Source organism: Schistocerca nitens, chromosome 12, assembly GCF_023898315.1.
Source record: "Schistocerca nitens isolate TAMUIC-IGC-003100 chromosome 12, iqSchNite1.1, whole genome shotgun sequence".
In the NCBI taxonomy this organism is placed as follows: domain Eukaryota; kingdom Metazoa; phylum Arthropoda; class Insecta; order Orthoptera; family Acrididae; genus Schistocerca; species Schistocerca nitens.
The window spans coordinates 9,516,074-9,542,685 of NC_064625.1; the positions used below are offsets into that span (position 1 = coordinate 9,516,074).

The window sequence follows — 26,612 nt, forward strand, 5'->3', positions numbered from 1 at the left end:
AGGTCTGAGAAAAATAACGTTTAACCATTATTTTAAAAATAAAAGTTCTTTTTACCAGGAAGGTCATTGTGTCCAGCATGTTATTCTAAGACATTTGTCATTAACAAAGAAAGAGAGCGTGATAGCTCAGATAAGGAATTTCGTGACTCATCAGAAACTATTAAAAAAATGTGGATTTAGCTTGTGAAATCCTATGTTTTATCGCCTGCTACTAAAATTAGAAAATTACGTGAAGAAAACAGACCTTTTGCACTGAATGCATAATTGAGAAAATGGTACACTACTGTCGAAAAGAATTTCGAAGTTTCATTTGGAAAGAAAAGTTGCACTGAACCAGATGAGACTTCTAGAACTTCTCCGACCGAATATGATGATTTGACTGAAAAGCTAAAAACTAAATGTTGTATTCCAAACAAAGAGGATAAACTTAAGATTATAAGTTTACTACCAAATTCTTAGAGTCGAGAAAAGTTACTGATGAATTTAATGTGTCAGAACATTTGGTTAAATTCACAAGACAGTTAGCAAACGAGAAAACGCATCTAATTTCATAGATAAAAACACGATTGAAAGATTATTAGTTTTTATGAGGGTGACAATAACAGCTATTTGATGCCTGGTAAAAAGATTGTGTTTCTGTGAAAGAAAATGGTACAAAGGTTCAGAAACAAAATAGGTTAATACTGTGTAATTTAAATTAACTATTCACTGAATCCAAAAAAGAAAATATTGACATTAAAATGAAAAAGTTGGAATTCTACAAGCTGAGACTGATATGGTGTATTATTGGAGGGGCACCTGGCATCCATAATGTTTGCATTTGTTTGTATCACCAGAATGTAAAGTTGAAGATAGATGGGACCAATCTTAGAGCTGACTGCAAAGACCTTTTGGAAGTTCTGGTTTGCAATATTGACAGTTACAATAGTATGATTATGAGAAAATGTCAAGATTGTCCAGGCAAACAAGCTTTACTTGACATGTTTGAAGAATCAGGAAGAGGTGATTTGATACCTGCCAATACAGAACACAAACAATGGCTGACACTAGACAGAATAAGAAAGGTGACAATTACAAAACCATGAGAAGAGTTTTTGGAGTGTTGGTGGCTAGCTTTGAAAACCTGAAAATGTATCATTTCGGGTAAATTTCTGAAAGAAAAAAAAGAGAAAACCTGGGCAATTGACAAATGCTTAGTTCATGCCAACTTTTCTTTGTGTCAGAAGTTACTGCCTTGAAACAGCGCTACAGCACACTTTTCAACTACAATTAACTAACCAAATGAAACAGCACCACCCTTCCATAAACAAACTGATGTACTCTCATGGTGCTGCAAGCTAATATTAAAAAAAAAGATTATTATTAACATCAACTTTCACAAAGATGACCAAGGACTTGATGCAGAATGGTACTTTTTTGCATCACGCCACAGGAAGAATGCGTGCAATGGTGACGGGGATACAACAAAGCAAACTGTCATGACAGCTAGTCTGCAGCGACCCTATGAGAATCAAATCTTGCACCTCAAGACAATTCTGAGAAGAACAGGCGAATGGGATTACCAATGTTTCTGTAAAATGTGAGGAAATACAAGAACTCTATGTGAATGTCTCGGAGGAAAGGTTAGACACTTGTCAGTAGATAAGAGGTGCCGAAAGTTTTCATTGTTTTGAACGTTAGTAACACAACTTGCGCAAGTGGAAGTTCGTATCAACATCACCTGACAGTGAAATACATCAATGTGGAAAACCTGCACCACTGATACTTCACACAGCAGCTTGTGTTTATGGCGAACAGTGACGGATTACCGAAGTTGATAATATTGATCGTCAAAACAGAGATGTTACATTTACCATCCCCCAGGACCGAGAACCTCGGTTAAAAAACTTGAAATCTTGAAGTCTGAATGCCTGTTAAAAATGTGCTGAAGAAGCTGTATCCCCTGGAATTTACAACTGTGACTGGGCAAACTCTTAAACTAATGCCCAAACTGAGTGAAGATATTTCTCCATTGTTTAACAAACAAAGCGGTAAAAACAAATGCAGTGAGAACAAGGTAACATAATCAGTTTTTTTTTTTGGAAAAGTGATCATACATATCCTTAAATTACGTAGTAACTGATACACTTTACCCATTAGTACAGATATTTTCACTCATATTGGTATTTTTTTTTTCGTGAATTCCCTTTGAATCTCAAAGTTGAAATTTATAATGAACTCTGAAATCATAAAGGTCTATTACGTGTAATTTTCAGATTTTTATCTAATCCTCTAACAAAGATATTGCAGGCCAAAGAATGAAAACATCCAAAAATCCATTTTTTAAAAAGCGTATTTTTTTAAGTGTAAGTTTCTCACCATTCATACTCTAAATAACTATACTTTGTAGTGTAACAGCACAAAAAATATTAACATTAAGAAATTACTCCTTCTTTGGAAAAATACTGCTCAATATTTCAGTTTTTTTTTTATTAGCAATCATTAACTTTAAGCCATTACAAATATATTAAGAAATCCAGTCAGCTATTCCAGTGTGTGCTGAACTAAATGCTTCTTATTTGAAAGCTCTGCGGCAAGCCATTACCGAATAATTTAAAAAACTGCAGATGCTTGTAAATGTGAAAGAATGCTTGCAGCCTGAAATAAAAAAATTTTTTTTTCTTCCGAGTCCACCAAACATGATGGAATTCACCCAGCAAATATCAATTTTTTCTGAGATGGTTAAGCAACCAGTGCTGGACCACTTGGTATGGATTGACCAAACAGTGCACTCACACATGTAATACAGAAAAATAAGTAGTCACTCACGAATTTCTTTGCTGTTGGAACCAGTAGAAACTTCCAGTGAGTATGTTGTGACAAAAATAATGAAACTAATCTCAGAAAATGACAGATTGCTACTTACTGTAAAGAAGACATGTTAAGTTGGAGACAGGTACAACTAAAATACACTTACATAAAGCTTTCAGCCACAGTCTTCATCAGTAAAAGAGAGAGGACACCATTCATACACACAAGCAAGTACACCTCACGCACACGTGACTCCAGTATCTCGGGCCGGAAGGCAGCTATCACGTGGGATGCAAGCGGCAGTCTGGAGGGGACGGGGAAGGGATAGCAGTGTACGGGTGGGGAGACAGACAGGTGCTGTCTAGTGAAGTGAGCAGGGACTAGAATGCCAACAGGCACAGGATTAGGAGGTTGTGGGGGGGAGGGGGGGGGGGCAGACGTATGGGAAAAAAAGAGCAAAAAAGGAGAGGGGCGGGGAAAGACGGGCAGGTGCGTTGGCAGAGGGCGGCAAATAAACAGGGTTTTTCTATTCCTTTTAGCCTCACCTCCCCGCCCCACAACCTCTGACACTGCACCTGTCGGCAATCTGTTTGCTGCACACTCCGCCGGACAGCATTCATCTCTCTCCCCACCAGCACACTACTATCCGTTCCCCTTCCCCTTCCCCGTGTCCTCCAGATTGCTGCTCACATCCCACGTGAGAGTTGCCTTCCGCCCCGAGATGCTAGAGTCGGCGATCACGTGTGCACGAGATACACTCGCTCGTTTATACGAATGCCGTGTCTCTCTCTTTTACTGATAGAGGCTGAAGCCGAAAGCTCCGTGTAAGTGTCTTAATTCTGCTCATTTGCAACTTGACGTGTCTTCTTTACGGTGAGTACTAATCCGACTTTTCCTACACTGCTTGAAATTAATTTTGGTAACGTACAAGACAACTAGCAAAGTGCACACCACGAATCTCCTGACAGTGTCACAGGCCGGTAGTAAGACCTGCAGAGCTACATACCACTGCTCAGGGAAGTAGGGTGGCTCCTCGGGCAGTAGTGCCTTCTCCGTCTCGGTTCCAGCCCCGTCTCCGTCTCCTGCCGGGCTCGGCTGCTCGGGGTCGCCTTCTCTGCTGGGAGATTCTTTCGTCAGACTGAAAAAAAAAGTAAATGCGAGAGCTTCAGCCACTTTGAAACAACTAGACTTATTGTCAACAATTAGTCTGCTGGCACTCCACTCTGCTACATACGTTTACGTCTGTTTCGCCTGGCGTCGGTATTTTACTGTTCTGCAACATTCTCGTACTTTGCAATACGAAAAGCAACTATCGGCCTACAACGAATACAAGTATGTCGCAATATTAATTATCTGTATTGTAGGTAATAATCACATATCAAATTTTCTTCTTCAGTATTCAGACTCACTCACGGCTGCCGATGTAAAAGCAGTAGGTAAGATACCTCACAGCTGTCTGTCCTTTATTGCACCACAACTATAGTCCAATTACAATTACTCGACAGCTGACGTCTGTCACTCGCCACATCGGCTGCCGGCTATCATTTAGTAATATGTTACACACAAACGTGGTGGGCCACTTGACAGATGATGTTAATGTGTAGCAGAAAGTAATGTCAGAAGCAGTTGCCACAAAGTATGACAGAAATGCGTGGCCCCGAATTTAAACTCGTGTCCTAACCTTACCACGACCTCGTGATGTGCAATGCATCCAAAAAATAGCTGTTAACAATCAGTGGTACAACTAAAATTACAATCAGTTTGCTCGTGGTGATTAAAGCTAACCACTATGAACAAACTCGAGATATAAAAATTTCAGTCTCAGCATAAAACCAAACTGTAATTTCTCACTGTCATTCGTCGGTAACTCGAAACTGTCCTCACACTGGCTACACGAACTGCCACTCGACTGACCGACGAGCAATCCTGCTCGGCACTCGGCTGTAGATTATAGTTGAAACAGGCAGGTTCCAAACAAAAAAGAAATGAGAGGAAGAAAAATAAGTGCAAATAAAAAGGTCAATACGACAAAAAAGATGTGGTATAAAAATTACATTTAAATCACTTAACTGAATAAAAATAATAATGAAAGTCTTCTGACCAAACTTAGAAAGAAGAAAAATTTAACAGTATTTCACGAGATTTGACACTACAACTTTCTAAAACAACAAGTTATTGTGCCGATCACTGTGCTACAGTACTACGTTACGTGAAGCTGTTCCATTTACAACTCGGGTATCCCAGTAACAATGGTGAATTGCAGCCATCAAAACTCTGGCTTCACATAATGTCGTGCGAAATTTAAATAATGTAAGCCGATCTCTGCGATTATAAGAACTGTATACTTGATGCTGAGTCATGTCTAGTGTGGAAGTACCCTGTGGCGTTCGGTTAGTGCTGTGTATGAAACACGTGTCTATTGTTAGCACTGATGTTTGTTTGTGCGAGGGCACTTGTGCGCACACCTGTGTGTGTGTGTGTGTGTGTGTGTGTGTGTGTGTCTCACAGGCTTCTTCAGATGCACCAATCAAATATTGTGATTTTTGACAATATCTGACATTTCACTCGACTACTGTTTCTGTGACTGGTCCCCTGAGGAAGTCTTAAGTGCCGCAATGTGACGTATTTTGCTTAAAATAAAAGGCAGGTCCACAAGTTCACATGGTGTCCAGCATAAATACCAGTAATATTTTCCATTTAAATTACAAGCAGCTGAGAATAACTGTGAATAAACTAGAAACTTTATTTGCCGCTTCGCAAATATAGACTCCGTATCGACGAATCCTAAGGAGTGAGGAGACAAAAGTTTCAAAAATTCTCGCAGCATTCTCGTCGTTACTGCAAAATGCTGCACGAATTAGATATCGATCGATAATATGTTCTTGTGTCGCTTCCTATTTTTATGTTCATATTAATATTATCCTACAATTTGAATATAATAGAGGGAAACATTCCATGGGGGAAAAATATATCTAAAAACAAAGATGATGTAACTTACCAAGCGAAAGCGTTGACATGTTGATAGACACACACACAAACAAACACAAACACACACACAAAATTCAAGCTTTCGCAACCAACGGTTGCTTCGTCAGGAAAGAGGGAAGGAGAGGGAAAGACGAAAGGATGTGGGTTTTAAGGGAGAGGGTAAGGAGTCATTCCAATCCCCGGGAGCGGAAAGACTTACCTTAGGGAGGGGGGGAAGAACAGGTATACACTCGCGCACACACACACACATATCCCTCCGCACATATACAGACACAAGCTGACATTTGTAAAGGCAAAGAGTTTGGGCGGAGATGTCAGTTTAGGCGGAAGTACAGAGGCAAAGATGTTGTTGAATGACAGGTGAGGTATGAGTGGCGGCAACTTGAGATTAGCGGAGATTGAGGCCTGGTGGATAACGGGAAGAGAGGATATGTTGAAGAGCAAGTTCCCATCTCCGGAGTTCGGATAGGTTGGTGTTAGTGGGAAGTATCCAGATAACCCGGACGGTGTAACACTGTGCCAAGATGTGCTGGCCGTGCACCGAGGCATGTTTAGCCACAGGGTGATCCTCATTACCAACAAACACTGTCTGCCTGTGTCCATTCATGCGAATGGACAGTTTGTTGCTGGTCATTCCCACATAGAAAGCTTCACAGTGTAGGCAGGTCAGTTGGTAAATCACGTGGGTGCTTTCACACGTGGCTCTGCCTTTGATCGTGTACACCTTCCGGGTTACAGGACTGGAGTAGGTGGTGGTGGGAGGGTGCATGGGACATGTTTTACACCGGGGGCGGTTACAGGGGTAGGAGCCAGAGGGTAGGGAAGGTGGTTTGGGGATTTCATAGGGATGAACCAAGAGGTTACGAAGGTTAGGTGGCCGGCGGAAAGACACTCTTGGTGGAGTGGGGAGGATTTCGTGAAGGATGGATCTCATTTCAGGGCAGGATTTGAGGAAGTCGTATCCCTGCTGGAGAGCCACATTCAGAGTCTGATCCAGTCCCGGAAAGTATCCTGTCACAAGTTGGGGGACTTTCGGGGTTCTTCTGTGGGAAGTTCTGGGTTTGGGGGGATGAGGAAGTGGCTCCGTTAATTTGCTTCTGTACCAGGTCGAGAGGATAGTTGCGGGATGTGAAAGCTGTTTTCAGGTTGTTGGTGTAATAGTTCAGGGATTCAGGACTGGAGCAGATTCGTTTGCCACGAAGACCTAGGCTGTAGGGAAGGGACCGTTTGATGTGGAATGGGTGGCAGCTGTCATAATGGAGGTACTGTTGCTTGTTGGTGGGTTTGATGTGGACGCATGTGTGAAGCTGGCCATTGGACAGATGGAGGTCAACGTCAAGGAAGTGGCATGGGCTTTGGAGTAGGACCAGGTGAATCTGATGGAACCAAAGGAGTTGAGGTTGGAGAGGAAATTCTGGAGTTCTTCTTCACTGCCAACCCAAAGTTTGGTACAGATTTATTGATGACATCTTCATGATCTGGACTCACAGTGAAGAAGCTCAATCCTTTGAACGGTTATGTTTTTATACACTGGCTTAGAATTTCCCGGCACTTTAGAAAACGAAACTCAGGGAAGAAAACTCCTTTTGGAAAGATTTTTGATGTGCAGCAACACATACGCTGCATATTTTCATATTACGAAAATGTAAATTTGAATTCCACCACCCAGCACCGCATGTTACTTTCCGAACCACTGTAATCGAGATTGGGATGCGCTTATGTAAGCCAGTCGTAGCTCGTGTCACGTGATCCTGCCAGCCGATGACAGCGCATATTCGGATCACAGGATATGTGATGTAGTCAGCTAATAGCTACACCACTGTTAAGTAGCACGGATACACAAACAAGAAAAGTTAATGTTTTAAATTAATATACATAGTGGTACTACAAGAAAAGCAAAGCTTACACATATAACATTGGTCTCTAAGGTTAATAAGTTGCAGAAGAAGCTAAGCTTTCACACTTTAAGATATAGTAGAAATTTACTTTGAAAGTAACGCTTTTCAAACCACCGTTCACAATATTTTCCCACGACCTGTTAGAAATAGGCTTGTTTCAGTAGTCGTCAGAGAGCGCCAGATAACAGTCACCACCGCACTTTGGCAGCTGCTATGACGCAGGAAGCCCATATGTTTGCACATGTAAAACATCAGATCTTGCATTACGTCATAAAAGGAAAAAAGGCATCAGGGGCTACTCCAAGAGCATCGGAATTTCGTGAAGCATGCTAAAATGGCACATTTAAATTGCATACTTAAAGAGCACATTCGTATGTCCTTATTCCCAACGAAGCAGGCCTCGACCTGATATTAAGCTTTTCAGTTGTCTTTCGGGACGTAAATTTTCTTGGAGTACCAGTACTGTATTAACTCATTTTTGATTCTTTATTATGGCATAATGCCAAACGTGCTAGAAGTGGAAAATGTGCACTTGAAATGCAGCGAGCAGTTGAAATTAGCCAATAGTGTGGAACTAAACACTTTGTTTCAAACACACTGACTGCCTCGGCGTAAAAGATTAATAAAAACCAAATTTATTTAGCAAACAGACAAAAATAACTTCGTTGTTCTACAAGGCAATTAATGCATGGCTGTCGGAAAAGTGGAAATGAAATAAAATCTGAAACTAATAACGTATATAAGCCTTCTGTAATTTTGTGAATGTATTTTAATTCACTTGATGGCTCCCGGCCACAGAAATCCATTTTGTTTTAACTTGACGTTAGAGCAGTAAACGAAGAGGAAACAGCAAAATCACTAAATGCAAACATGGGTCACGTGGAGACTACACACTTCCCCACTCTGACTCAGACTGCGATATTTCCGAACCGGGGCAATACTAAGATAGTGGCACTCCCCCCCCCCCCCTCCCAGCTTCCTTCCCTTGAGCGTTTGAGATACAGCGTCAAAAATTTGAAAAAGTCGAATTTTCAAAAATATCTTCATTTTGTAGTGCACATCTTTCTGAAGAGTCTGATACATAAAACATATGTGTTCGAGGAAATGTAAGACATGTTATTTGGTCTTAAGTGTGCCAGAGTGCAGTGCCACCCCACTTCACACAGCATTCTCCTATCGCACGTCACTGTATTTCACTCTGTGGAACTGAAACTTGTATATTTTGTACTGGACGCCATCGAACTATATTCAGGATAGTGGAAATTAAAATGTCCTGTCGTGCCTCTCCTGCTCCCAGTCACCCGGTTTGACATCCCGCCCCTCCTTTTTTTTTTTTTTTTTTTTTTTTTTTTTTTTTTTTTTTTTTTTTTTTTAAATTTGCAATCAGGGGAACAAGAACTCTTCAGAAAATTTGCACTCTTTATTGCCTGTTAGCTAATAACTTTCTGTTTTGGGTGACATAAAATTAAATGAGTAAAGACAAGAGACAAGCAATACAGTACACATTTCTTCAATCCTTAGCTCCTAACATTGTTTTCTCTCTAATCTTCCTACAGCTTTACATGGCGTGCTTTCCTTTCTGCGAAAGAATCTATTACCTCATCAAAGTTCGTCAAACGTTTTGCAACATGAAAAATTGAAAAGTCGTTATCTAATACTGAAAAAACCGTTAATACAAATAATACCCAAGACTGGTATGGTTTCTTGATCTGATTATGTCTATTTTGTCACTGTCTGCTATATAAAACAAAATAGGCCTTTCTAATATTGCAGTAATTTTGTAACACGCATCAAATAAACGAGACTGTTTTGGCACAAATGGTCATTCTTATAATATGACAGAATATAATTCACGAAATAACCGATATCAAATGCCTATAAGGCCTACTACAAGCAAAAAGCTTTATGTTAGGAAATAGCTTCACATTTCATTCATACATACCAGTTTCTCAAGCATGAGGTCGAAAAGTAGTATTACGAAATTTTTATATAAATCTGGAATCGTCTTACTCTTCCATAATTTGTGTGATGTCGTGGTTTCTTCTCCTTCCTCGTTCTAACAAACAATCTTGTCATCACCAATTCTGTAGCTATTCCTGCCATTGTCAAAATTTGCCACTAACCCTGCCAGAATCACAGGTTTGGTTATCCCGCAATTATTCTCTGATTAGGCGTTGTTACTTGTTCGTACAACATGTTTTCCGCATTACTTCCAGAATAGAACTTGAGCGGCTGCTAGCTGGGGACTGTACAACTGTTCCTTACTAGCGTAGCAATCTGGCCTACAATTTTATGTCAAAATTTCATTTTCTTGGATATACCGAGAGGATAATACATAAATCTTTCTTACCTCTTATTCCTGTTAGTCATTTATTTCCACTCTGGTAGTCTGAATCTATGGATTTCCCTAGTAATTATAGCAACGCTGATCATTCGCAAATCTAAACAACAGCATAATCAGACAACGATTGGCGTTCGTCTTTACTCTGCTCAGCTTGTATAGCCCTTTTGCCTGTAGGAAAGTTTATTTCTAGATGCGACGAGGATTCCTCGACAGAGACATCACGTACGCATGCACGCATTCAAAAATCAACCTACGGTTTTTTTATTTATTTATTTATTTTTTTTACTATGGGTCCAAACTGCTGATGTCATTGGTCCCTAGGCTTACACACTACTTAATCTAACTTAAAACTAAGTTAAGCAAAGGACATCTAACTTAAACTAACTTAGGCTAAGGACAACACATACATCACCCAGGCCCGAGGGAGGATTCGAACCTCCGATGGAGGGAGCCACGCGAACCGTGACAAGTCGCCTCAGACCGCACGGCTACCCCTCGCAGCTCATTATTCATTCAGAAATCAACTTACAGACTATGTTCAAAAACCGACAGGGATGCGCATCAAAATCATATGAGTAATCGATATGACCAACGTGCACTGGATGCTAGGCTCTTTCTGAAGCAAGGTTTTTTCCTCCTCCAGAATGTGAATTTGGTGCCTCCTGCCCGCCCCCCCCCCCGCCGTCATAGATCCGGGCCCGCCACCGCGCGGCAGTAAAATTTTTCCCGGTTGCATCTAGCTGCTTGCTGCGACTGCTTACACAGCCAACAGTCACATTTCTGCAGCCAGAAACGGGAGAAGGTACTACTCGTACGCCACGTAACTGCAGATGCACATGAGCCCGCTCATAACTGCTAAAACACATCTAATGTAAACAGTTGTGACGTCACACTCATCAGAGGCAACTTGTTGTTATGAAGCACTGCACAGTCTTCCTAAAGCCTTTGACACACTTTGCTGTTGGCAAACCCTTGTATGAGCACTGTGTTTAATTGTTGTATATGGCACATTTCCTTTGCAATTTATGGTTTCTTTTCTCGTTCACATTTTACTGTTGCAGTATTATTCTGCAGTAGCAGGATACAGTAATATTCTTTGTTAGAGTATCGATTCTTACCAGTCAAAATTACATTCTCACACTCTGTAATGTTAGAAATGCTTATGCTAACACCGATGTCTTTCCCATCTGAGCAACATCAGGTGAACATTTATAAATTTTTTATTTCATTATATTTAGATTAACTTAATTTCAACATAGTCACACAATGTTTGTCTTCTGTTCCACGAGGAGTTTAAGACACAATGACAATGTGGCACTGTACTTCTCTGTCGATGCAGAGTTTTACAGTGCCAGTCGCTGACATACGGATAGCAACCCCGAGATAATGGACTTCACACTGTCCAGAGACTCACTGTGCTTTATTACAATAATTAAAAGTAACTGAAATAAAAAAGCTTTGTCTTTGAGTCTACAATTGGTGTAACGGAAATGTTTAATCTCCATTAACAGCTGGCAATCATAGACACAGTCCATTCAAATTAAATATATTTGTATTGTGTACTGTCAGAGAGGAATCAAGTGACATACAGTACAACCCAGCTTTTACGTTCCTGGAATTAACACGTTCCCGCCGTTAACGACATTTTTTATAAGTCCTGTCAAATTTCCTATGCCCACAATATTAATTTGCACTTGATTTTCCGTCAACATATTTATATTATTCCCGCGATTTACACATTAACAAAAAATGTTTGCAGAGAAAATATGATGCTGGCATAATGTTGGCCATCCAGTAGTGCTAACAAATATTAGGTGGTTAAGTTTCTTGACACCGTGGCACTCTATTCAGCAGATCTGAACAGGTAAACAAGTAAAAGTTGTAACAAATCGTGCCGTATCTCCCGCAGCTGCCCAGCTCTACGTGGCGTGTCGGCTGATGGGAGTATATAACTAGGTTCGTTCGAATGAAGATATCCTGACCGATCACAACCGTTTCCAAACTGTCTCTACTGCGCAAATGCAGTTTCGTGATTGTTGTGATCGTCGAGACACTTTTGTCGAACCGTATTTAGTGTGTGGCCGTGTGGAGCACTAGCTGACACCGTCATTCACTTTGTGTTGCTCAAATGTTTTTAGTGTAAACACAGCGCCGGTTATGTATCGTACTCGTGCTGAGCAAAACTGTTTCGAGAATTTATTCTCATTGTCAAGTGCAGTATTTACGTATGTATTTTTTGCAATGTTACACAAACAACCAATGTGAGTGATAGTTTGCACGTGTGTGTGGTTTTCTACACAACTATGAGGCACAGTACCTGATAACCTCTAAAAGGTGTAGAATAACACGTGTTCAAGCACCATACAGAAGACTTATTTACATATTTGCACTTGACAACGAGAAAAAATTATTGAAACGCATCGTGCTAAGCATAAAAAAATACATAACTAGTGCAGTATTTCATTATTTAAATAATGAATGACGACTGCAAGCTTTCCAAAAACATCGATCGTGACATTTGAAACTAAGTCAAATGTTTCCACTTCCCAGACAGTTATCAGTTCCAGTTACATCAGCAGTTTTTATTAGCTAGTAGACCTTTATTAGATAATAAAAAAGTCACTGACAAGTCTTTTGATGCCTGTTATCTTAAGTGGAAGGGGATATCCTACACGTTAACTTTTGCAACTTAAAACATTATTTGCCACTGTCACCTGAAACATGTAAAAGCGGGGTTTCACTGTATTAAACATTCAATTAGCTACAAAGTGAGAAGAATCGTCGGAAACAAATGTGGAGGAATTCAGTGTTTTTATTTCACGTACATTAAATAGTTTATACCGCTCAACCAAAAGTTAGTGGAACTTAATCACAGTGAGAATATTAAATATACTGACTAAAAATAATACCCATCAACATAGACTACTTTTAAGTACACTATTGGCTCATTAGAGTCATTTTTGATATTAAACCACAAAATCTTGTTTTACAAGCGCAAATAATAACTTGTAAAATGGTGTCATGTTCTGTGCTTAAGAATTGCGAGAAAAAGCTGCAATTTTTTTTTTACAAAAGAATAAGTTAATAAAAAATAAAAATTTAGATTTGTGTTTTTCATAAAGTTTCCTAAAAAGTCAGATGCTGATAAACTGACAAATACACACCAGCAAAAAGAGAAACACCTCGAGTCTCAGTATACGCTACCACAAAATCGTACACCGTCTCACTCCGAGGCAGCCTGCACCATTCCCATAAGAACTTATGTTGTGGTAACAGCGAATGTCCTGTTTCCAGGTGTCCTTCGGTTGTCGTAATGCAAAGTGTCGTGGACAACAGGCTCAGTGTCCACAGAGATTGAAACTCCAGCCTCCCCCGACGCTTATCGACCCATCACATGCAGCTGGACACAGTCCTATGTCACAATCTCCTTTGACATATTTATATAATCAACTCTTTGTGATGCCAGTTGTTAGCAGTTCCAGGAGAGTATAAGTGCAGAAAACGCATATGCTATTAAACATGAAAGTCATCAACTCATAAACAAAGAGTCATTAAATGCATTAAAATTTCTTCATTTGTAAGACTAAATGACAGGTTCTTAAGAAATGCAATACTTAATGGGGTATTGTTGCAATGATCTAATATATTAGCTTGCCTTCTCTATAATCCATAATAATTCTCCTATCCAGATGTATTTCTTTACACAAATTAAATTTCACACTATAACCATTACACAAGCATTACGTGTGACAGCACGACAAGCTCGCTTTAGAGCGCAACTGTTCTGTGTGAGCAATGATACACATAAAAAAGAAAAATAAAGCAGACTAAAAATTATGGTCTTGTACTTTAATTTAATCCATGACTGGATGGGAACAATGCACAACTGTAATTTAACAATTTAAGAGGATATTTTGGCTCAACCACTCTTATAATGTTGATCACCTTAAAATCTAATCACATTAAAGCAAGTCAGATTCAGAAGAATGAGCTTCTTTCTTCAGACAGACACAATCACAAGAATACGAGTAAAAGCAACAAATCACTTCGTAAACAGAACGAAAGTTTCTCCGTACTCAGTTGTCTTCCTCAGAAGTCACCGCACCGCCACCAGTACAATATGCTGCACAGTTAAGCCAGCAGCCGGCCTGCTGTGGGTTACCAGACCTGCTGCCACTATTTCCGGCAGCTCGTCTTTTGTCTTTCAGTATACCACGAGGAACGAGATCATCATTCGACTCGACTCACCTACCCCAGGTTTAGATTAAACTGCAAGCCAGCAGCCCACCGACAATACACAAAACCGGGCAAACATTATCTGTAGCCCACCGTACCACTGTACGTAACTGCTGTGCAAAATTAGTATATTATCTGACGGACTGTCTTATTTAATGACTGTGCCTATTTAGGAGCTACAATGAGTGATACTGTAGCCAGGGTTGCCGTTTATAGCACACTCGCAAAGCTACTGAAGAAATGGCTTTCCTTATTTGTAAATTGCTTGTTCAAATCAATTTCATATTTGGTACTGTGCAGCAACGTATCTAGTTCTTCCAATAGATCACGACAGAGGATTGCTGAGGGAAGAAACAGAGTGTGCCAGTTACCACCCCTGAAACATTTCGTAGCTTTTATGATGAGATATTCTTATTTTTGTGGCTGTGTGTACCTGAAGACGGAAACTTGTTATTCTGAAAGGCGCAAGCTGTAATGTGATGAGATCACAAGGCGATTAACGTTAGAAGTTTTACATAACCCCGACGGCTGCAGGCAAGTTCACGTACCTCTTCCACCTCTTGAGTTTGACGCCCAGGGAGTTGCGCCGGCCCTGCCTCTGTGTCGTCCTCTCCTTGTAGGGCGGCCGGCCCCTGCCGCGCCTGATGTTCAGCGGCTTACCGGTGAAGAACATCAGCCGAGACTCCTGCACCGGTGTCGCGGGGACGGAGCCCGAGGAAGCCGGAGACGCTCCTGGAAAAATTACGGAATGACACAACTCCAATTCCTACACTTTACTGCTAGCAGCTGTACACGACACACTACATCTTCCCACATTTGTACGTACGAAAACAAGTGTGTATTTCAGGAACTGGTGAGGAATTACAGTGATTTCTTGGTAAAAGAGAACACAGGTGTTACTACACATCAGCAAGGTAAGTTTTCATGCAAAAAGCACTGGTGTTCTCCTTTCTTGTGGTCCTAAGTGATCTTCATTATAGAGGACATGCTAACACCATCCGTACCACTCCAAAAGGAAAACTAGATTATAATATTAATTATCTATAGTTTATGTTGCAGTCTGCAACTGAATAAATGAATTTTAATATGTTGTGCTATGTCAGGGTGTACACGTGTACGAGGAAAAACAATTCCCAGATTTCTCCCGGTTAAAAGGACATTTTCTCCCGAATGAAAACACGTTTTCCATGTCAAGAGGCAGTACATTTTTCCTTGGAACTGTAAACCTTATCAATTCTTTGAATGGTTAAGGTTTTATATAGGCGTATAGAATTTTCCGGCACTTTAGAAAACAAAACTCGGGAGGGGGGTTACACGTTGATGTGCAGCAACATGTACACTGCATATTTTTGTATTACCAAAGTATAAATTCAAATTCCACCAAACACCACACGTTACTTTCTGAAACATTGAAATCGAGGTTGCGATGCACTTTCGTAGCCCAGTCGTAGGTAATGTCACGTGATCTTGCCAGCCGATGACAGCGGATATTCAGAGCATAGGACAGCTGATGAAGTCAGCCAATAGCAAGATCACTGTTAAGTAGCGCGAACACACAAACAGAAAAAGTTAATGGTTTAAATTAACATACATAGTGTTGCTACAAGAAAAGCAAAGCTTTAACATAGAACATTTGTCTCTAATGTTAATAAGCTGCAAGAGAAGCTAGGCTTTCACATATAATGTCGATCTTTACTGCGCATGTTACATTTTAAGATACACCACACAAATGTGGCAGTAAAATTTTTAGTAACGACACAAATGTGTGATCTTCTGGGCTCGAAATTCTTCTAAATGGCTCATCATCAAAGAGTATATTTTTAAATGAGAGTCAAACGCTTTGTAAATTAAGAAATTCATCGTACATTCTCACACATAGTTCAACTTGTGCAAAAGGAAATTTACTTTGAAAGTGAGAGTAATGCTTCACAATATTTTCCCGTGACCTGTAGAAATAGGTCCGTATCAGCAGTTGCCAGAGAGTGCCAGATAACATGTGTCACCGCACTTGCACAGCTACGATGACGCAAGAAGCCTGCATGTTCATACGTGTAAAACATTAAAAGATCTCATATTGTGTCATAAAAGAAACAAGACACCAGAGAGTTCTCCAAGAGCATCGGAGTTTCGTGAACCGTACTAAAATCCATAATTCGGCTTAAAGGGCACATTCGTATGTCCTGATTCCCAATGAAGTAGGCCTCAACCTGATATTAAGCTTTTCAGTGTGGTTTTCGAGACGTTAATTTTCTTGGAGTACCAGTCTCATGTTTGGTTCTTTATGATGGCATAATGCCACGTGTGCTAGCAGATGAAAACGTGCACTTGAAATGCAGCGAACAATTAGCCAATAGTGTGGAATAAAACACTTCGTTTCAAATACATTGACTGCCTCAGTGGAAAAGATTAATAAAAGCCAAATTTCTTTAGAAAACTTACAAAAATAAGTTCATTGTTCTGCAAGGCAATTAATGCTCGACTGTCAGAAAGATGGAAACAAAATAAAATATGAAACTAATAACATATTTTAGTCTTCTGTAATTATGTGACTGTATTTTAATTCACTTGATAGCTCCTGGCCACAGAAATCCGTTTTGTTTTCATTTGACATAAGAGCAGTAAATGAAGAGGAAACAGCAAAATCACTAAACGTAAACAAGACTAACGTGGAGACTACACACTTTCCCACTATAACTCTGACTGCTCCGGGCATCAGCCCCGGATCTACAATAGTTCCAAATTGGTGCAATTCTACATAGTGTGGATATAACTGAAGTCTTTATTCAAAAGTGATCACCAGAGACCTCAGCACAACTATCCCAAAAGATTGCCCGTTCTCAGAATTCCTGTGGCTGTGACACGAGCCAGTCCTCTGCTGTGTCATACAGTGTGTCGTCTGGTTTGAATCACATCCCCCCAGAGACATTTTGTAATAGACCAAAACTGTCTGGTCTGTAGGGTAGTTGCTCAACCTGCTCCCACTTGAACTTGGCCATTACACTTTGTGTGACCACAGAGATAAGTGGGTGTGCATTACGATACAGCAGAATCACTCCTTCCGTAAGCAGTCCAGGCTGTTTGCTCTCAATGGATTTGCACTGTTTTCCGTGCACAAGGAATTTGATGAGTTTCGGACCTCTGATGTCGAAGAAGACAGCGTCGGCTCACTTGCTGATGGTACGGCTTTGTATACTTCAGGGGGAGGTGATGATGCACATTTCTTGTCCCTCAATGTTTCACTAAGCTATCCCAAAGCGGCCTACGCAAATTTCAACCAGTCTGGTTGTTACAATGTTTCGTACCTTTTCATTTCGACACTACTTATATGCATATTTTGCATACATGCTGCACTTCTAACTTACACTTTCTTGCCTGACATAAGTTTCACCATTGGCGAACGTGACCTGCCTCTACAACTAAAAGCATTTATGAACACAGCATATGCACCTTTCCACCATGTTGTTACACTTTATTTTCTGTAGTGTTATCAATCGTACAATGTTTTTGTGCAGTACAATGTTTATGGGCAGTATACGGCCAAGGTTTATATAAAGAATGTTCAAATGAAAAGGTACGAAACACTCGGAACAGCCAGACCAGCTGAAATTTGCAAATGCCGATTTGGGTCGGTCGGTCGGTTGATTTAAAAGAGGGGACAAGGGACTGAACTACGAGCTCATCGGTCCCTTGTTCCTAATAAAACAATTTCTACAAGTGTGAGAATAAAACAGACGAGACATATAACACAAAATGGAGAGAAAGGAAAAACCGTGAGAACAAAGGAAAGGCAAAGAACAGTAAAAGGAACAAAAGAGGACATGAAAACAACACAGTGATGCTAGAAACAGAAGAGAGTAAAACAAGAAAGCAGATCGCAGTGGCTGGCCAACCACGAGAATAAAAAGGATAATCCAGTCGCTCTGCAACATATTAAAACCTCCACCCTAAAAGCACTAGGGTGGATGACACAGAGGGACAAAGGACATGTGCTAAAACTTAGATCAAATGATAAAACCCACCCTCACGAATAAAACGTAAAACTAAATCAGCCGATGAGGCGTCGTCAGATAAAACTAGCGGCAACGAGTCCGGTAACCCGAGATTTCATCGCTGGGCAGTGAAAGTGGGACCGTGCACCAGAATACGGGCCACTGTCAACCGGGTGCCGCACCGACACTGAGGCGCAGCAGCTAACAGTGGGTCGCCCAAGTGTGGCCAATGCGGAGCCAGCAGAGGACAACTGATTTATTCCGAGAGTCCTGCAGGAAGATTTCCACACATTCGTAGTCAGGTTCAGAGATGACCATCTCCAGAAGCGGTTTCCGCGTAGCCCGTTTGGCCAGCCCGTCGGCAAGTTCGTTGCCGGGGATGCCGTCGTGTCCTGGAGTCCACACGAACACCACTGAACGACGGTCCAGGGCAGAGATGGACTCCCGAATGGACGCTACCAAAGGACGGTGAGGGTAGCACTAGTCGATAGCTTATAGGCTGCTCGAGGAGTCGGGACACAGAAGAAACGATTCCTTGGGGCATGAACGGATATACTGAAGTGCACGAGATGTGGCCACCAGCTCTGCAGTGAATACACTGCAGCAATCGGACAAGGAATGCTGTTCGATATGGCCTCTGTGGACAAACGCAAAGCCAACATTACCATCAGCCATCGGGCCGTCGGTGTAAACTACTTCAGAGCCCCTGACCACTTCAAGAATCGAGAGGAAGTGACTGTGACTGTGAAGAGCCGCAGGGTTAAGGGAGTCCTTAGGGCCACGTGAAAGGTCCAGGCGAAGCTTCAGCCTACAGCTACAACACAGAAGTGTACGTGAATGGACCTCTAGGAGAGGTGGTACAGGCAAGGATTCTAGTTCAGACAGAAGCGATCGCACGCAAAGCGCAATCGTTAGCCCTGACCTGAGCCGCCTATGCGGGAGGTGAACCGCCACGGTTGGGAAAAGAAGACGGTAATTAGGATGTTCAGGAGAGCTATGAATGTGTGCAACATAACTGGCATGCAGTCATGCATGTCTGATCTTCAATGGGGCTTCAACGGAGGGACTCCAACCTCCACCAGTACACTTGTCACCGGATTCATCCAAAAAGCTCCTGTTGCTAGTCGAACTCCGCAATGGTGCAATGGGTCAGGCAAACAGAATGCTGAGGGTGCCGCCGAACAATAGATCACGCTCCCATAATCGAGGCGGGATTGAACAAGGACTCTGTAGAGCTGCAGCAGCATGGAGCGATCTGCACCCCAGTTGGTGTTGATGAGGCAGGAGAGGGCATTGCTGCCAACACATCCGTTTAAGCTGACGAAGACGAGGAAGCCGAGTCAAACTAGCATCGAAAACCAGACCTAAGAATCAATATGTCTCCACTACAGTGAGTGGATTGTCATTAAGGTAAAGTGCCGGTTCTGGATGAACGGTATGACGCTGACAGAAATGCATAACACACATCTTCATGGCGGAAAACAGGAAGCCATAGGCTAGAGCCCGTGACTGTGCCTTGTGGATGGCTCCCGTTGGGCGATGCTCAGCAACACCAGTACTGGAGCAGCCGTACGAAATGCAGAAGTCGTCTGCATACAGAGAAGGTGTGACGGAGGGCCCGACAGCTGCTGCTACACCGTTAACGACCACTAAAAATTGAGACACTCAATACAGAGCGCTGCGGGACTCCATTCTCCTGAATACGGACGGAACTACGGGAGGCACCAACTTTGATACGGAAAGTACGGAGCGACAGGAAGTTTTGGATAAAAATCGGGAGCGGGCCCCGGAGGCCCCACTCGTACAGTGTGGCAAGGATATGATGTCGCCAGGTCATGTCAAATGCTTTACATAAGTCAAAAAAGACGTCAACCAGGTGTTGGCATCACGAAAAGGCTGTTCGGATGGCAGACTCGAGGGACGCAAAATTATCAGTGGTAGAGTGACCCTGGCAGAAGCCGCCCTGACACGGAGCCAGCAGGCCACGTGACTCCAGGACCCAACCCAACCGCCGACACACCGTATGTTCCAGCAGCTTACAAAGAACGTAGGTGAGGCTGTTGGGCCAATAGCTATCCACATCAAGCGGGTTTTTACCAGGTTTGAGCACCGGGATGATGGTGTTCTCCCGCCACTGCAACGGAAAGATGCCATTGCACCAGATCCGGTTGAAGATGATGAGGATATGTTGCTTGTTGTCAGATGAGAGATGTTTAATCATCTGGCTGTGGATTCGATCAGGCCCAGAAGCTGTGTCAGGGCAATGTGCAAGGTCACTGAGGAGCTCCCACTCTGTAAATGGGGCTTTATAGGATTCACTGTGGCGTGTAGTCAATGAGAAGACTTTCCCTTCCAGCTGCCATTTGAGAGCACGAAACGATGGGAGGTAATTCTCCGTCGCAGAGGCTCGAGCAAAGTGCTCGGCAACTGCGTTTGTGTCGGTAGATAACACGCCATTTATGTTAACACCGGGAACACCTGTTGGGGTCTGGTACCCGAAAAGACATTTTATCTTTGCCCAGACTTGGGAAGGTGACGTACGGTACCCAATGGTCGAGATATATGTCTCCCAACACGCCTGCTTCTGTTGTTTGATAAGTCGGCGAATGCGGGCACGGAGCCGTTTAAACGCTACGAGGTGCTCCAGGGAAGGGTGTCGCTTATGTCGCTGTACAGCTCACCAATGCTCCTTAATTGCTTCGGCGACTTCCGGCGACCACCAATGGACTGCCTTATGGCGGGGGGGGGGGCACCCTAAAGAGCGAGGGATCGGGTTTTCTGCCACAGAAACAATTGTTGTAGTCACCTGCTCAACCATCACATTGATGTTAAAGTGTGGAGGAGATTCAACGGTGACAGCAGAGGTGCAAGTTTCCCAGTTTGCCTTGTTTAAAGCCCATCTGGTGAGGCATCCGTGGGCCCGGCGCCGGGGCAGTGACAGGAAGATGGGGAAGTGGTCACTACCACACAGGTCGTCATGTGCTCTCCAGTGGAAAGATAGGGTAAGTCCTGGGCTGCAAATTGATAAATCAATGACCGAGTAACTACCATGAGCCACACTGAAGGGCATTAAAACCTCCCGAAGTAAGAAAGGTTTAGGGAGTTGATCAATCAGTGCAGCTAATACGTTCAGGGGTACTGCACCATCTGGATATACATTGCAGACAGTTATTTCCTGTGTTGTCCTTATTCTGACAGCCACAGTGTCAAGAGGGGTTTGAAGGGGTACAGTGTCACTACAGACTGAGTTTAGGACATAAACGCAAACTCCACCTGACACACGATTATAGTCTCCACGGTTCCTGTAATATCCCTTATAGCAATGGAGGGCAGGGATCCCCATTGCTGGGAACCAGGTTTTCTGGAGGGCAATGCAGGTAGCAGGTGTACAGCTTAACAGCTGCTGTAGCTCAGCCAGGCAACGGAAAAAACTGCCGCAATTCCACTGGAGGATGATGTCATCGTGAGACTGGGAAGGCACGGAACGTTCCATGAGGCAGTTTACACCTCAGGGTCACCTGCTGCCACCAACTTTTTGCCGAGTAGTCTATATGCATTTTGTCTGAGGGTCTGGCGAGATCTAGGTCCTCAGCGGACGCCATCCTCAGATGCAGAGCTCATAGGTAGCAGTGATGTGGGTGCCACCGCAATTTCCTTGGTCTTAGGGGTCTTCTTTTTGGATTTCTCTCGCCGCTCCTCGGGTTTCCCTGGCCGGGAGGATTTCACTGACTCAGTCTCTGGGACTGAGGATGAGCGTGAAGCCCTACGACCAGCTGCTTTTGAGCTTTTCAGCCACTGGTGGGTGTCATCTTTCCCACTAGTAGAAACCTGGGAAGCGAGTGACTTAAGAGACCCCTTCCTAGCGAAAGAAGCCGAAGAAGACTTACGCTTCTCCGGCTTAGAAGTGGGGACGGACGTCCCCGATAGTCGGGGGGTGTTGCTCCCGAAGTTGGTGGTGCGGGAGCAACAAGGAGAAAAGTGGCCCCCACCATCAAGGGGGCAGGAGTAGTCTTCCGGCTCTGAGAGGTGACTGGGATTGGCGGAGCTGTTGGTGCCAGAACTGTTGTAGCGGCAGCATAAGACAATGTCGTACATACAGGATGCAGGCATTCAAATTTTCTCTTAGCCTCTGTAGGTCAGCCAGTCCAGGTTCTTTTACTCCACAATTTTCCTTTCTCTCTGGAGAATCTTGCAGTCTGGCGAGTAAGACGAATGGTTGGCTCTGAGCACTATGGGACTTAACATCTGTGGTCATTAGTCTAAGACGAATGGTGCTCTCCACAGTTGACACAGATAGGAGGCGGGGCACATGGAGTATTGGTATGTGAAGTCCAGGGTGTCCACAATCTCGACATGTGACGCGCGAAGTACAGTAGGAAGACATACGGCCGAACTTCCAGCACTTAAAGCACCGCATCGGGGGAGGGATTGTTGTTGTTGTGGTCTTCAGTCCTGAGACTGGTTTGATGCAGCTCTCCATGCTACTCTATCCTGTGCAAGCTTCTTCATCTCCCAGTACCTACTGCAACCTACATCCTTCTGAATCTGCTTAGTGTATTCATCTCTTGGTCTCCCTCTACGATTTTTACCCTCCACGCTGCCCTCCAATGCTAAATTTGTGATCCCTTGATGCCTCAAAACATGTCCTACCAACCGATTCCTTTTTCTAGTCAAGTTGTGCCACAAACTTCTCTTCTCCCCAACCCTATTCAATACCTCCTCATTAGTTACGTGATCTACCCACCTTATCTTCAGCATTCTTCTGTAGCACCACATTTCGAAAGCTTCTATTCTCTTCTTGTCCAAACTGGTTATCGTCCATGTTTCACTTCCATACATGGCTACACTCCATACAAATACTTTCAGAAACGACTTCCTGACACTTAAATCTATACTCGATGTTAACAAATTTCTCTTCTTCAGAAACGATTTCCTTGCCATTGCCAGTCTACATTTTATATCCTCTCTACTTCGACCATCATCAGTTATTTTGCTCCCTAAATAGCAAAACTCCTTTACTACTTTAAGTGTCTCATTTCCTAATCTAATCCCCTCAGCATCAACCGATTTAATTTGACTACATTCCATTATCCTCGTTTTGCTTTTGTTGATGTTCATCTTATACCCTCCTTTCAAGACACTGTCCATTCCGTTCAACTGCTCTTCCAAGTCCTTTGCTGTCTTTGACAGAATTACAATGTCATCGGCGAACCTCAAAGTTTTTACTTCTTCTCCATGAATTTTAATACCTACTCCGAATTTTTCTTTTGTTTCCTTTACTGCTTGCTCAATATACAGATTGAATAACATCGGGGATATAGAGCTTTAAATTACAGCAGTAGACCATCACCTTGACCTTCTCGGGCTATGTATCACCCTCAAAAGCCAAGATGAAGGCACCGGTGGCGACCTGATTATCCCTCGGACCCCGGTGGACACGCCGGACAAAATGTACACCTCGCCACTCTAAATTGGCACGCAGCTCGTCGTCAGACTGCAAAAGAAGGTCCCAGTGAAATATGGTACCCTGGACCATATTTAAGCTCTTATGGGGCGTAATGGTTACAGAAACATCCCCCAGCTTCTCACAAAAGAGTAACGTCCGTGACTGGGCAGAGGATACTGTTTTGATCAAGACTGACGCGGATCTCAATTTGGACAATCCCTCCACTTCCCAAACTTGTCCTCTAAATGCTCAACAAAAAGCTGAGGCTTCATCATCATGAAAGATTCCCAATCAATACAAGTTACCGAGGAAAATAAGATCCGCTGCCATCCTTAGCGTGAAGTTCCTCCCACGGTGTGGCCAGGTAGGGGAATGATTTAGGGTCGTAGTTCTGTATGCTGAATTGAGCTCGTGAATTCTTAGTGACTGCTGGTGTCTCACCACCACCAAGAGATGATGGACTACACATCAGTGCGTGTCATCCACCCTGATGCCACCCACTAAGACCAGGGGCTCTCCCCACAGGCGTCACCCAGCCACAGCAAAGGCCACCTGGCAGGATGGCCATTGCCAGGAGACCCGATGCCCCAGGGGGATGGATCCCTACCCCTTGGCACACGTGGGGACCTAACGGCGCAAACATCAGCAGAGCGATCCCCGTGCGGTCAGGGGGCTACAACCGACAGGGTACATGGCGGCCCCACCACAACGGACTGCCTACTGTGGCGGATATCAGGTGCAAAGAAGTCCGAGGTCACTGTCGACGCAGAAAGCGACAATGCACAGTGCACGGTGGAAAACAGACACAGGAAGGTGTCCTCGCCCAAGAGATGGAGAATGAGCAGGACTGAAATGCGACGACGAGAAAGTAGGGTAAAGATCTCAATGCACGATGGACACGATGCACCACGTAAGGTGCCCTTCCCCAATTGGCTCGCTCTTCGGGAAAATTTTGAAAAATGGAGGTCAAACCCTACAGGAAACCGTCACATAAAGGCCGAAACGTGTGAAACTCCTTTTAGTCGCCTCTTACGACAGGCAGGAATACCTCGGGCCTATTCTTACCCCAGGACCTGCAGGAGGAAGGGGGGGAGCACTTTGGGGTACGTAGCAAGACATCTACGAGTGTGAATGTATTATCTGGCACGGTTGTGGGCCTGCACAACATATCACAGGAGAGAAGCAGGCAGTTGTGTGTTCCATCCATCTGATGAGGGAATGCATTGAGATCGTGAAATTCACATCGCAAGATTCGATGACTCAGGAGCAGAGAGGTGTTACTAGATTTCTGGCTGCAGAAGGGGTTAAAATGGCTGACATTCATCATAGGATGGTGACCGCACAAGAGGAAGACTGTGTGTCTGGCAAGCCAGTAAGAAAAATGTGTGCCTGTTTTAAAGAAGACCAAGTGTGTCGGAATGATGACCCGAGACCAGGTCAGGCGCATACAATTATCACAGCTGAACTCATCAACAAGGTGAACAACCTGGTAAGAAGTGATCGGCTTGCCACACTGTGAATGTCTGGCAGTGACAGTGGCGGTAGTGGCGAAACAGTGGAGACAGCTGCGCGCATAGTGGGTTCCGAACAACCCCAGCAAACCGAAAAACAAACTGCGTATGTGGCTAGAACAGCGAAGCCTGTTCCGGTACGACGAAGGCCCTGCTTTTCTGGAGTGGATAGTCGCTGGTGATGTGAGCTAGTGCCACTACTTTGAGCCGGAGACAAAGCCGGACAACACACAACGGAAGCAGGCATCGTCACCTCCCCCTAAAAAAGCTGTGCCCTCAGCACGCATTTTTTATTTTTATTTTTGACATCCGATTCTGGTTAAATTCTGTGAGGGCAGCAAAACTGTTAACAGTGACATTTACTGAAACACAATCCACAGCCTATGCGAGCCCATCGAGAGCAAACGACCCAGGCTGCTCGCGGAAGTAGTGAGTCTGCTGCAAGATAACACACGCCTACACATCTCTTGAGGTCGCACAAAGTGTAGCAGCCAAGTTCAAGTGAGAGCTGCTCGTGCTTCCACTCTACAACCCGGACGTGACACTCTGCGATTTCCACGTGTTCCGTCCGCTAAAAAAACGTGTCAGAGGGTAGCACTTCAACTCGGACGACAAACTGAAGGACACTGTGGAGAGTTGGCTATTGTCACAGCCACAGAAATTCTGAGAACAAGGAATCCTTCAGCTCACGAAACAGTGGAGTAGTTGTGCTTACGCCTCTGCAGATTAGTCTCGAATAATGACTACAACTATACTCACAGTGCTGTTTTGTACCTTTTCTTTTGAACACATTACACCACTCTGGATGTGGTCAGTCCTCTCGCATCGGTACACGATAGCAAGAAGTGGCAGTGATCTCTAAAGTGCAAGTCGACACACTCAAACGGGTCTACAAGAACTGAAGAACACGAGAAAAGGTCGACAACCCCACTCTCGAAAGAAAGTAAGTTACTCGTCTTCGTGCAAAAACAAGTAGCCTCGGTTAAATAAGGTCCCCTACTGCTTAACTGAAGTACATTACACGCCTTCAAGCACAAAAACAGACGCCAATGGCATTAATTTAGTCACACAGATCACATTATGCCTAAAACCTCGTCTTCACAGACTGACGAGTACTACGCGACACCAGGAGTGACTGCACACGTTGGCAGACTTATTACCTGGGCTGGTGGCGGGCTGGGAGGGCGTCTGGCTGCCCGGCGGGGACAGCGTCTCCTCTTCCTCCTCCTCCGCGGACGCTTCCTCCAATTCCAGCTCCTCGTCACCGCCCCCGCAGGAAGGCGGGGACCCGGGCTTGGATTGTCCTTGTTCCTCTTCCATGGTGCCACCTAGGAATGTGTCCAAATGTGAGTCAACTGTAGCCGAACGCAACTTCGACAGCTCCGAATAGTCGCTTATCGAAATGACACA

At 43.6% G+C, this 26,612-nt stretch overlaps 1 protein-coding gene across 1 annotated transcript in view; it reads right to left on the reverse strand.

Moving 5' to 3' along the window:
- The window catches only part of LOC126215310 (histone-lysine N-methyltransferase 2D-like), a 459,193-nt gene that overhangs the window by 423,134 nt on the left and 9,447 nt on the right, over window positions 1-26,612 (reverse strand). The window contains exons 2-4 of the mRNA XM_049941991.1: window positions 26,363-26,530; window positions 14,805-14,988; window positions 3,797-3,928 (exon numbers count right to left, since the gene is read on the reverse strand). Of these exons, the coding sequence (XP_049797948.1) occupies window positions 3,797-3,928; window positions 14,805-14,988; window positions 26,363-26,522 (476 nt within the window). The 5' untranslated portion in view covers window positions 26,523-26,530. The remainder of the gene's footprint in view (window positions 1-3,796; window positions 3,929-14,804; window positions 14,989-26,362; window positions 26,531-26,612) is intronic.